This window comes from Falco punctatus (genome assembly GCF_963210335.1).
Source record: "Falco punctatus genome assembly, chromosome: 4".
NCBI classification, from domain to species: Eukaryota; Metazoa; Chordata; class Aves; order Falconiformes; family Falconidae; genus Falco; species Falco punctatus.
Window position 1 is genome coordinate 89,825,858 of NC_137583.1, and position 12,532 is coordinate 89,838,389.

Consider the following 12,532-nt stretch of genomic DNA (forward strand, 5'->3'; position numbering starts at 1 on the left):
TTCCTCACTCTAGCCCCAATCCTGCTTCCTTTGGAGCATCTTCAAATGACCACGGTGACTGGAAGACGTGCCTGAGCACTGGAGGAAAGCCAGTGTTGCTCCTTCCTTCAAGAAAGGAAGAAGGAGAATCCAAGGAACCACAGGCTTTTCAGCCTCACCTAAGTCTCTGTGAAGGGGATGGAGCAGGTAATCCCAGAAAGCCTGATTAATGCAGGCATGATAGCGATGAGAAAGCCACCATGAGTAGTCAGTATGGCTTCACCAAGGGGAACTCATGCCTGACCAAGCTGGTAAGCTTCTGCGATGAAGAGGCTGGCTTGGGAGATGATGGGAGAGCAGTGGATCTCATCTGGCTCCACTTGAGCAAGGCCTTTGATGCCGTCCTCATTAAAGAAGCCATTGACATAGAGCGCTGCATGAGCAGACGGTGAGGTGGATTGAAAACTCTCTGAATGTCCAGGCCCAGCGGGGGCCGGTCAGTGGCGCAAAACTGAGTCACAGGCCACTGAGTAGTGGGTGTTCCATGGATCAATAGTGGGCCCTGTTCAACCCCTTCTTTAATGATCTCTAGGATGGAACAGAGCGTGCCCGCAGCAGGGTTGTAGAGCACCCCAAGCTGGGAGGAGTGGCTGCTGTTCCAGCGGGTCTGGCCACTGTCCACAGGGACCACACCAGGCTGGAGAAATGGGCTGATGGGAACCTCATGCAGTTCAACAAGGGAAAGGGAAAAACTCCCGTCCTTGGAAGAACAGCAGCACGCTCCAGGGCAGCCCGGGGTCACCCATAGAGAGCAGTCCTGTGCAGAGAACAAACTAGGCTTCTGGTAGACACCAAGCTGGCCATGAGCCAGTACTGTGCCCCTGTGCCAAGGAGTTCCAAGGGAATCCTCGGCTGCCTCAGACAAAGCATTGCCAAGAGGTCAAGAGAGGCGATTGCTCCCCTTTTCTCGGCACTGCTGGGCAACAGGTGGAGTGGCATCTTCTCCCATACTTTGTTGATCCCCAAAGTGGTGACAAAAGGGATCAAGAAGAGGTGAGTAGCAAAGGGCCTGGACTAGCAGGCTCCAGGAGTTGTGAGCAGTGGTGCAAAGCCCAGCAGGCAGACAATAGCAGGGCCTCTCAGGGATAGGCAGCAGGACCCACACTCCAATGTTTTCATGAATGCCAGGGGAAATGGAAAGGAGGACGCTCGCCACAAGTTTAGGGATGAAAGCCAACCACAGGAACAGACGGTACCTCTGTGGAGCCAAAATTGTTCCCAGCAGGGGCAGGATCTACCTGCTCAAAGGAAACAGAGAAGAGGGACTGCACTCGGGAAGTGCTCTGCAACAGAAGCCGAGGCAATGAAGAACTGCTGGAACACGGGGAGGCGTGCTTAAGCAACAGGCCAACAGCAACAACAAGAACTGGAATGGATGTGCCTGGACGTTTCTGCAGTACCAACCTGAGCGAGCCTGTCCAAGGCTGGACTGACTGTGACCTCGCGTAACCTCATGCAGTGGGCATTGTTGCAAGCAGGGGTGGATCTCGATGAGCTCTGGCGGTCCGTTGTGCCCAACACTGCGCTTCCCCAACACCCCTGCTCAGCCTGAGCCCCGCACGCCCCTGGGCACACGCGTCCTCACGCTGCCTTTGCCTGCACAGGACTCTGCGGCCCAGGGCTGGGGCTGCAGAGGCAGCAGAAGGCAGGCTCTGAGGCTGCTCCCCGGCACCCGCAGGGCAGCGGGGGCTGCCGCTTCCAGCCCCGGAGCGGGGAGGCAGCTCTGGAAGCTGCTCCATCTCCCGGGCCGAGGCCCCGCTGCTGCCCCACGCTGCTGCGAGCCCCCGAGCGGCGCCGGCGCCGGGCTCAGCCCCGGGGCGGAGCTGGCGGCGGCGCGGAGCAGAGGAGGCGGAGGAGAGGAGGCGCCGCGGCCGCCGCCCAGAGCCGGGGCTGGCGCGGGGCAGCGAGGCGCGGGCGGCGGAGCGGCGGCATGCGGCGGGGCCGGGGCGCAGGGCTGGCGGGGCTGGCCGCGCTGCTGCTGGGTGCGCGGGGCTGGCGGCGGGGGGCGGGCCGGGGCTCGGCCTGCGGGGGCCCCCGCGGGGCTGCCGTCCCCTCGGGCTTCTGCACGGAGCCCTGCCGCCGCGCCGGGCTCGCGTCCCTCCCTCCCTCTGCTGCCATCCCGCCTTCCCTCCGGAAACTCGCCGTGCTCTCGCTGTCCAGCCCTGCCCGCTGCCTCCTTCCCTCCGCCTTCTGCCGCGGAGCGCCTGCAGCCGCTCCTTCCCCGCTGCTGCTTCCCCCCGGGCTCCTTCCCTTTGCTCCTTCCCCGCCGCTGCTTCCCCTCGGGCTCCTTCCCTTTGCTCCTTCCCCGCTGCTGCTTCCCCCCGGGCTCCTTCCCTTTGCTCCTTCCCCGCCGCTGCTTCCCCTCGGGCTCCTTCCCTTTGCTCCTTCCCCGCTGCTGCTTCCCCTCGGGCTCCTTCCCTTTGCTCCTTCCCCGCTGCTGCTTCCCCCCGGGCTCCTTCCCTTTGCTCCTGCCCCGCTGCTGCTTCCCCTCGGGCTCCTTCCCTTTGTCCCTGTTTTTCTCCAGTGACTCCACCTGTCACTCTCGCGTTCCTATGTCTGCCAGCCGTTAACGGACACCTCCGTTAATGCACCTGTAGACATCCTCTGGGAACTCTTCTGCCCCCCATGCCCGAATGTTCCTGGCTGGGATTTGCCATGGCGAACGGCAGGCGGGGCTGGGCACAAAGCAGGTTTTGAGGATTCCCCCTTCTTTTTCTCCTCGGCAGTGGCTGTGGGCAGAGCCCAGGTGCAGCAGGAGCCGTCGGCAGAGACCACCGAGGACACCGGCATCGCCATCAGCTGCTCACACCCCAGCATAGGGACAGGAGACATGATACTGTGGTACCGCCAGCTCCCGGGCCGAGGCCCCGCATTCATCACGAGCGGTTACAAAGGGTCCAGAGAGGTGCAGGACCCTCCGGGGCGGCTGTCGGTGGCGGCAGACCGCCGGTCCAGCGCCCTGTGGCTCGCCCGGCCCCGGCGCAGGGACGCGGCGGTGTATTACTGCGCCGTGGGAGACACGGGGCTCGGAGCCGGGGCTGCGGCCGGGCACGAACCTCCGCTGCCGGGGCCGGGCGTGTGTGTCGGGGGCGGGGGGACGGCCCCGGCCGGGCCCGCCAGGGGGCGCTGCCGCCTCGCCCCGCCCGGCCCCGCCAGGGGGCGCTGCCGCCTCGCCTCGCCCCGCCCGGCCCCGGGCGCTTCCCGCCACCGCCTGCGGCACCGGCCCCGGGATCAGCGGGTGCCCCTTGCAGTCGCTGCCCGGGCTCAGCACCTCTCCTCGTTGAGGGCTGCTGCGCATCGGTGCTCCGAGGCAGCAAACAACCGCGCTTGGGCCGCGCTGCACGGGGAGCCTGAGAGGGTCTGTGCAAGGCAGGGGGGCGCAGCGTGTTTCCCACCACGCGCTCGTGCTTGCCCAGCACGGGGTCAGAGCCTTGCGGGTACCGTGGCGTCCTCTGGCCTGTCTGAAAAGGCCTGCCGGCATTGTCCCGCAACGCCTTCCCAGAGGGGACCGATTCCCATCCAGGCCACCTCAGGCTGCTTCTCCTCTTGCCAAGGATGCTGAGCTCTTCATGACTTTTAGGAAGGCCAAGTGACACCTCTGGGTCCTCCAAGTGCTGCCATGGCACAGGGAGTTCACGATGTCAAGAATAAAGCGAACGCAAATGCTCCAGCACGATGCTCAGCTTAGTGGGTGTCTCACCTTTGCCTGGCTGCCTTGGGCAAACACAGCAGCAGCTTCCACCCGGTAATTTTCCCCATCCCAAGGACGCACGCAAAGATCTCAGCTTGGAGTTGTTAGTAACACTAACAAGCTCCCTGGGCATTCAAATCAGGCAATTCCCTGCAGATCCTTGTGCGTTTCTTCCTGTCAGGCTTTCCTTCTTGGAGATCTGCTGTGTCACCACCATCGTCCCCCAGATGCTGTCCCCAGGATTCCTTGCCAACAGAACAATCCTTTGTGTTTCCTGCTGTTATTTTCCTGCTTCTTCCTGGCTATGACTGAGTTCCCGATCCTCTCAGCCATGGCCTTCAGTCATGGTGTCACCATACGCAAAGTGCTTGGCAAAAAGCACTGTCATGACAAAGAAAGTCTTCTCCCTGCCAGCGCGGGGAGTGTGGGCAGTGGGCTTTTTGGTCACCTCCTCCCAGGTGGCTCTGCTGTTGCCGCATCCCCTTTTGCACCAGGAAGGTTGTTGGCCATTTCTACTGCTCTACTGGGCCAGCATGAGCATGGCGTGTTGGGGTTGGGTTGACCTTGCCTGGCTGCAACGTCTCCCCCACTCTGCTCTATCACTCCCACTACTCACCAGGATGGAAAAATAAGAATGCTCATTGTTTATGGCAAGGACAGGGAAATTTTGACCCAGCAGTCGGTGTCACAGGCAAAACAGGCTCAGCTTGGAGAAATTAATTTCTCGCCAATCAAATCAGAGTAGGAGAATGAGAAATGAGAATACGTTTTAAAACACCTTCCCTGCAACACTTCCTTATGCCTGAGCTCACCTTCCCTCCTGACGTCCCTACTTCCTCCCCCAGAGGAACACAGGAGGATGTGCAATGGGTGCTGCAGTCAGTTCATAACTCATTCCCTCTGCCGCCTCTTCCTCCTCATGCTCTTTCCCTACTGCGGTGTGGGGTCCCTCCCGTGGGAGACTGTCCTTCTCCAACCTCTCCAACACGAGTCCTTTCCATGGGCTGCAGTTCTTCACAAACTGCTACAGCATGGATCCCCCGTGGGGCCACAGCTCCTGCCAGGAGCCTGCTCCATGATGGGATCTCCACGGGGTCACAGCTTCCTTCAGGGCACATCCACCTGCTGTGGCATGGCTTCCTCCATGGGCTGCAGGTGGATGTCTGCCCCACCCTTAACCTCCATGGGCTGCAGGGGGACAAGCTGCATCACCAGCTCATCAGGGACAACCTGTGTCATGAGCCACACATGAACCTGGAGCCACCCCTGCAGCCCCCCTGCTACCATAACCTTGCCCCATAAACCAAATACATTCCACTCCTCACCTCTGTGAATTAATTGTTTATCAATTAACAGTCATATATGCATTCTCAGACAGTCCACAATGCTCACAAACTTCCCCTTACACCAGCAGGCCACAGCCAGGGCACAGGACACTGTGCAGATCGCGTCCACAGAAGGATTACGCCATTGTGGTTGGTCATGCTTTTAGAGCATTTTCTTCCATTGGAAACAGATCTGACATCATTGCTACTGTGAACCACCACAAGCCGGACAGAAGTCGATTGCAAATCAGCAGGTAGTAGCAGCTGGGACATCCTGAGTTCTCAGGGTATAAATCAAGGCAATCAGCAGGGGAGTAAGAGAGGTGTAAAGAACAGCGACAGCTCCATCAGTAGGTGGTTTAAATCACCATCAAAAAACCCCAGAACCTCTGGCAGCAACGCCCTTAGTTTGGACTGTAAAACCTGCATGGATTCTGTACCGGTTTCCTCCATGTCCAAGATCTCCTCGGTTGGGCAGGCAAACCAGGGGGCATGCCAAGGGCCAGGAGCAGCGCTTTGGCGGTGCTGTGGCCAAATGGCCTCCTCGTCTGTATGGAGAAATGCCATCCCTCCCTCTTCTACAAGGACCATTGCAGGTGCTATCCTCATCAAGAAGGACCTCCAGCTTATTACAGGGTTTACTGTGATTGGGTTAGGAAGTGCAGCTGTGCTGCTGCAGGTGATGGTTCCTTGTAGCACAGCTAGGGAAAAAGGATTTCAGACATGCAAGTGAAATGCCCTGATAAAACATTGCCCTTCAGTCGTGGTCCCTGGCGAGGAGCAACTCCTCTTGGGTCCGCACAGGGAGGCAGGCAGCAGAGGTCCTCCTGCCACATGAGCCGGGCATTGCTGCTGCTCAACAGGCAGGGGCTGGGGATCTCTTCCACCCCACTAACATAGCCAGGCCCTGTTAGAACAGAAAGTCACAACTGAGACAGCCTGGGGGCAAGCCATTGCTTTGAATCCACAAGGAGAAGTGGTTTCTTGCTGGTACCTTTGTAACGTTGGCTCAGGCACACAATTACAAACTGGCTGCCCCGGCTTCACAGTCCACTTCCAGCGTGCTCCTGCTGCTGTGGGAAGGCCTCCTGCAGAGAGGTGTTTTGCCATAGACCGGGTCAGTACAAAGGAAACAGACCCCTAGTTAAAGAAGTGAGTTTAGCTTTACTTACATTTTAAAAAATAGAATAGGGAGTGAAACAAGTAGTAAGTGAAAGGATACAGCAAGAATAAAACAAGGCAATGCACCTAATCACTGCTGCCTATGACAGGCTACAGCGGTTAAGAAAGATACATCACCAATTGCCTTAATACTTTACCGTCATCCGGGTCCACAGTTGCTGGGAGCCCTGGTTACAGCGAGGATTTGGAGAGCCTGTCCCGGCATTTGGGAGGTCCTACACAGGGCATCCACTCGTAGGTGAGGTCTCCAAAGTCACTGTCAGAGGGTCCAGCTCTTATAGTGTTGAATAAACAAGATCGCCTGATTTCAAATATAGAGACATCTGGTTTCACTCTCCTCTCAGATCCCACCAAAGCCTGGCCAGGGCTACCAGGAGGAACCAAGGGAGCCTCCCTTACCTACTTGATTTTAACCACCGGTTTCCATACAAGGCCGTATATCTGGTTTCACAATCTTGGCCACCTGCCTCCAAGCAAGGAAGGATGCACTCCATCTTTGCAAATGATTATATTCTATCTAAGCTACATCTTTCACTAATGATCATGCGTATTTTACCAATGATTGGATACGAAATACATATATATATATATGTATATATAACATTTGGTTGGCGTGTTCATCTAGATGTCAAAGTTGGCTCCTGGTCCCAGCCAGTCCCCAGTGAGGCCGGTGCGGCTGCAGGAGCTGACACAGCTGTGAAAGTTCATGTGCACAGGCTTGAGAGGCAGAGGGGAAAGGTTCAGCCCTTCGTCCTGCCTCAGCTGGGGACTGTGGTGGCAGCTACAGTGCATTACCAGGGAGCCCCTGGCAGGTTTGCAGACATTGGAGAGCAGAGGGCAGCCCACCGTCCCTCTGCCACGGCCTCGGCTGAGCAGCAGGACCCTGAAGGCCTTGTGGGAGCGGGGTTGTGAATGGGGGCTGCTGCGCTCACCAGCTGTTTTCTGCAGTCCCTGCCAGCTGTGTGAGCCAAGGGCCCTGGGTGAGAAGTGGCAGAGGAGCCCTGCTCCAGGAGCAGGAGGCAGTAAAATCGAGCAGCCCTTTGGCTTGCCTGGGTATAGCGGTTCTGGGGCCCAGGGTGGGACAAGCACCTGGCGCCTGTGGCTAATGTGGGCAGGTGAAGGGACACAGGGGGACTGCCTGTACAACGCAGAGCTGTGTGCCAGTGTCCTCCCCCTGCCCGAGCGCGGGAGCGTGCCTGTCCCTGTGCGGCTGGTTTCTGCAGCAGATGCTCTTTACAGAGATGTTTCTCTTCAGGTTCCTGCTCCACGGCCAGAGGGGAAGGGAGAGTGTGCGACACCTGGGTCCGGGCACCTCAGCGTGTGCCTGCTCCTCTCTCCTTCCAGACAGTCCCAGGAACAGGGTGGGCATGGGTGGGTGCAGGGGTGCCGGCTCCATCTCCTGCAGAGCCGGCTGCTGGCCTGTGCAGCTGCCTAGGGGGCCGATGCCAGGAGAAGATCACCAGGGATGCCATTCCCTCTGATGGACGGTACCTACACCACGAGGCTCTGGAGAGCGTTCTGGTGGTAGAGGCTGGGGGACAGGTGCAACGAGGCCTGCCTGGAGCAGCAGGGAGAGAGTTTTGCTCCACCCTCTGGGCTGTGGTTTGGAGGCCTCTTTGATCGGGCAGAGGCAGAGGCAGAGGTGAAGTTGCAAGCATCAGGTCCCTCCGGCTGGCAGGTGCCTGCACACCCCGTGAAGGGAGAGCGTGACATGGCCCTGATTGTGCTGGCAGCCCTGGCGGGACTGGCAGCCTTTGGTGAGATGCCGCTTCCAGGCTGGGGTGAACGAGGCAAGAGTTTGCGCAGCTGGTGGTGGAAGCACGGAGATGTCAGTCCTGACTGCCTGGGGGATCAGGGAGTGTTTCTGTAGGGAGAGCCGGGGCTGCAGGTGGGTATGGCAAATAATGTGGGAGATGTCAGGAGTAACGAGCATAAGAGGAAGGACAAGACTTTACCCTGCATTTGCGGGTACCGAGCATTCTTGAGTGTGCTGCTAATACAGCCCAAGCCCGAAAGAGGGAAGACGCTGGGGAGCGGAGCTGTGTGGCATCTGGGAGCTTCTCTCCTGGGTGTGCTGGAGAGAAGGTTACCGGCCTCTGCAGGGCTGTCTGTAAACCTCGGGGGACAAACAGAGAAGGCTAACTAGAGTCAAGGAGAGCTGAAATGCTGTACAGAGACAGGGCAAGGGCAGAGGACGTGGTGTGTCATATGGAGGAGCTTCGCTAGCAAGAAGATACAGTCAGAGGTGGGAGAAGGACAGCTCATGGCTGCTGCTGCTGAAGGAGACAGCAGCAGTTAACATAGCTCAGAGGCAGATACGGAGAGAAAGAGTGGCTGGAAAGACATGTGCGCGCTGCTGGAAAGCAGGATGATCTGGGCGGTGAGGAGTGGCAAGAAGCTGCAGAAAGAAGGGTGCAGGGACAAGCAGCTCAGCAGCTCAGAGGCTGGGAAAAGTGAGATGGAGAGCGGGGACAGTGAGCAAGCCCAGGAAGTGATAGATGGACTGGTGCACAGGCAAGCAAGGCTGAAAGATGTTTCTGGCTTTACAGGTCGTGCCCAAAAGGACTCTGTGCTCCAGTTCCCCGCAGAAATGACCATCCAGACGGGACACAGCACAGCTCTGCGCTGCAATTTCTCCACCAGTTCTGCCAATCCCTACATCTTCTGGTACCAGCAGCGTCAGACGCAGTCCCCGCAGATGCTGCTGCAGGGAGTGTACAAATGGAAACCGCAGGTGGATTCAGGGAGGTTCTCGTCTTCACTGTCTGTGGAGACCTCCCAGGTGGTTCTGCATGTGCGGGATGCTGAGCTCCAGGACAGCGCTGCCTATTTCTGTGCGCTGAGCCCACAGTGGTGCCCACAGCACGCAGCAGCGCATAGAAACATGGGCGGTGCTGTGAGGGGCAGATCCCTCCCTGCCACTGCTTGCCTGGAGCTCTGAGCTCAGCCTGCTCAGCAGCAGCACCTGGGGGCTGTGGTGAGGCTGGGCCTCTGCCTCCCCAGCCTGTACTGCTGTGAGGCACAGGCCTGTGTGACTTGTGCAGCTGCGTCTGGATCCAGGCTCTTTGATGATGAGAAGCGCTGGAGAAAGCACCGCAGAGTGGACGTTTCCATGGCCCTTCCAGATATCGAGCCTGTCCACATCTCAAGCCTATGTGTGGGGGATAATGTAAAGCTGGAGAACATCCCCTTTGCTGCAGCCACCCAAAGAATTCCCATGGTACCAGGAAAAGAAAGGAAAAGAAACATTAAATCCCTCAGTGGTAGCAGCTCCCGCCTGACCTTGGTGATCTCCTCAGGGGTCTGGGACCAGCCCCTGCCCTTGCAGAGGGAGCAGTTCCACAGTGACACACTCATGTGGCCGCAGAAGGGGTGTGTCTGGGACAAGCCAGACTCCCCTTGGGCCGCAGACACTGAGGCTGGGGCATCAGAAGTGATGTAGCAGTGAGCCTGTCTCTAGGCTCACGTGAAGGCAAATACCCTCTCGTGTAAAGGCAGAGAAAGGCAGGAGCAGCATTAATTTACAGAGCAGCTGAGCAAATGGTTTGGCTGCCCTGTGAATGCTCACGCATTCTTGTTATTTTTCCCCTCTTTTAATTGATGTGCTGGCCTTTGCTCGGCTGCTGTTTTGCCTGCAGGTGCGGGTGCGGTAATTGCCCGTAGCAAGAGGGAGCTGCCAGCAGCCTCCTCTGTGCGCCTTGAGCTGGCTGGCTTTATCCTGCAGACACAAAACAGGTTTTGCACATAACCATACCAGGGTAATGACAGTGCACGTGTTTCACCTAAGGCTGTGGTAGCGGACGGGCTGCAGGGATGCCTTCTGTGAGAAGCTGCCAGAAGCTGCCCCCATGCCAGAGCCATAGACAGAGCCAATGACAGCCGGCTCCAAGGCGGTCCTGCTGCTGGCCAAAGCAGAGCTGATCAGCAGCGCTGGCAGCGCCTCTCTGATAACATATGCAAGAAAGGGTAAAAGGTGCTGTGCATTGCCTGGGAGAGAAGAGTCAGAAAATGTGAGAGAAACAACTCGGCAGGCACCGAGGTCTTTGAGGAAGGAGGGGGAGCCGGTGCCTGAAGTGCCAGAGCAGATGCTCCCCTGCAGCCACGGAGAAGACAATGTTGACACAGCTTGTCTTCTGGCAGCCCGCGGAGGACCAGCTTTACAGGCCAGCCCAGGTTCCTGAAAGGCAAATGTCCCTGCTGGACAACCCCAGGCTCTAGGAGTTTTTGCGAGCTGAGTGGATGTGGGAGGAATATTTTCCCCCGCTGGATATGGAAAGCCTTCCCTGCTAAGGGATCGCGGCCTGTGATATGTAGCAGGGCACTCTGGAAGCCCACCCCAACTTGTAAGTAGCTCGTTTCCTGCTGGCTGCAAGGTTAGAAAGACTTTTGGAGACAACTCTTCTGCCTCTCCCCCCAACAGCCCCTTCCCAACTGTGTTACCGGTCACTGCTTTCATCTTGGGGTGATGGTGCAGATCGCCATGAATTAGGGTTACTTCTGGCCCAGTATCCAGCAGAGCCGTAACACGGTGAGTGCTGTGCTGGCTCCGCAGTGTCACAAGCAGAACTCAAGGGCTGTGTTCATTCCCGCCCCTGGCCAGCCCTGTCCCTGCCCCAGTGCTGAAGAGGGGACACCCCTTCCCTGGGCTGGTTTGCAGGTGAGGAGGGATGCCACCCCGTGTGCCCCCTGCTCTGTCTCTGCTTCACTATTGAATAATGGGCCATATACGATTTATTTAAAGAACATGTGCTCATGTTTGTCTGAGGAGACCCTTATTGTTAACTTGAGGGTGCACTAAATCCTTGAATGGGTGACACAGGGAGTGGGCTAATTGTCCAGGCATGAGATATGTTAATACTGTTAACTTGAAGATGTACTAAATCCTTGAATTTGTGACAGAGGGAATGTTGTGCTAATTGTCCAGGTGTGAAATATGTTAATGAGTTCATGGAAAGTTAATGAATAGACATGAGTGACTTGTATAAAGAAGGGGCTGAGAGGTTCCCTTGCTGTGCATGACTTTGGTGGAGCGATCCCCCATGCACCCACCGCTGCCAAATAAAGATAACCTGCGCTTGCTCATATATTGCTAGAGTGATTCTTTAAATCACTGTCCTTCCCCTGCAAAGGCATTTCCCACGGGGACCTGCCAGCTGCACCAAACGTTTTGCACCAGGAGCTGCTGGTTTGATTCCCAGTGGAAAGGCACCCGGACTCTGTAAATGGCCATTTCTTATCCCAGAGAATGTCACTGAAGAAAGAGATGGCAGTACAGATAATCCTGTGTCCTTCAGATGCTGGGAGCCCTAAGCTACGTGCTGTCAAATAGGCGGCTCCAGTCAGGGCACAGCACGCCACGCTCGTCCTGCCCATGAAAAGGTCACCCCTTCTTGGTCAGTCAAACTCTAAGACGATTGTCATGAAATAAAACAGCTCTATTCAGCATTTCTGCTGCGAAACAGAAGCCATGTTCACATGAGACCTTCCTGCTGCACTTCAGATACAGGCAAGGACACAAGGGCAGTGCAATCACTGGCACCAAGCAGAAGCTGCCTGAAAGCTCATCGGTTGCAATGGACGGGCTGAGTTTGTCCCCTGGCCAAGGGATCTGTGCAGAACAACACGGGCCTGAAGGCCAGGCTCTGCTTGTAGCAGGGCACAGCAGAGGCCAGGGCCTCCTCGGGATACCTGGATCACCAACTCCCTGACCTACGGTGATGTGGGGGTGAGGGTGATGGCACCCTGCTGGTTGTTTCCTTCATGTGAAGAAATGCCAGCTCTTGACCCTGCTCAGAGCAGCAGCTTTCACATCCTCCTTTCTTAGGGTGTAAACCAAGGTGTTGAGCAGAAGAGGAAGAACCACGCAGAGAACAGCCGCTACTCTGCCCAGTGACCTTTTCTAGGGGGCTCCCGTGTAGGTGAAGACACATGAGGCATAGAACCAGGCCACAGCAGTGAAATGAGAAGCGCAGCCTGAGACAGCTCAGTGCCCGTCTTCTGCACAGAAGAGCTGCAGCATGATTTAAATCTCCATTGGAAAGGACAGCCGCTGGCAGCAATGCCCTTAGTTTGAGGTCTAAAACTTGGGTGGATCCTGTGCCCCTTTTCTATCTTTCCATGGTCTCCGTTGGGCAAGCAAACTAGAGGTCGTGCCAAGAGCCAGTAGCAGCGCTCTGGCAGGGCTTTGGCAAAAGGCCTTACTTGCCAGGCACGCAACAGAAACGCCCTTATAATGGTGTTGGCCTTTTCATATTTTTGCTATGCTTGTATGTGCTTCATTAGCCATAATCCCCTC

The 12,532-nt window shown here is 57.2% G+C and overlaps 1 protein-coding gene across 1 annotated transcript; it reads left to right on the forward strand.

The window, feature by feature from the left end:
• Positions 1 to 239: 239 nt before the first annotated feature.
• Positions 240 to 5,265, forward strand: LOC308062162 (uncharacterized protein; the record flags this gene model as incomplete). The annotated part of the gene is made up of 4 exons (XM_080383219.1): positions 240 to 427; positions 1,008 to 1,072; positions 1,718 to 2,021; positions 2,766 to 5,265. The coding sequence occupies 4 exons, from the start codon at positions 240 to 242 to the stop codon at positions 3,391 to 3,393; spliced, it is 1,185 nt and encodes a 394-aa protein (XP_080239345.1). The 3' UTR covers positions 3,394 to 5,265.
• Between the last annotated feature and the right edge of the window lie 7,267 nt (positions 5,266 to 12,532).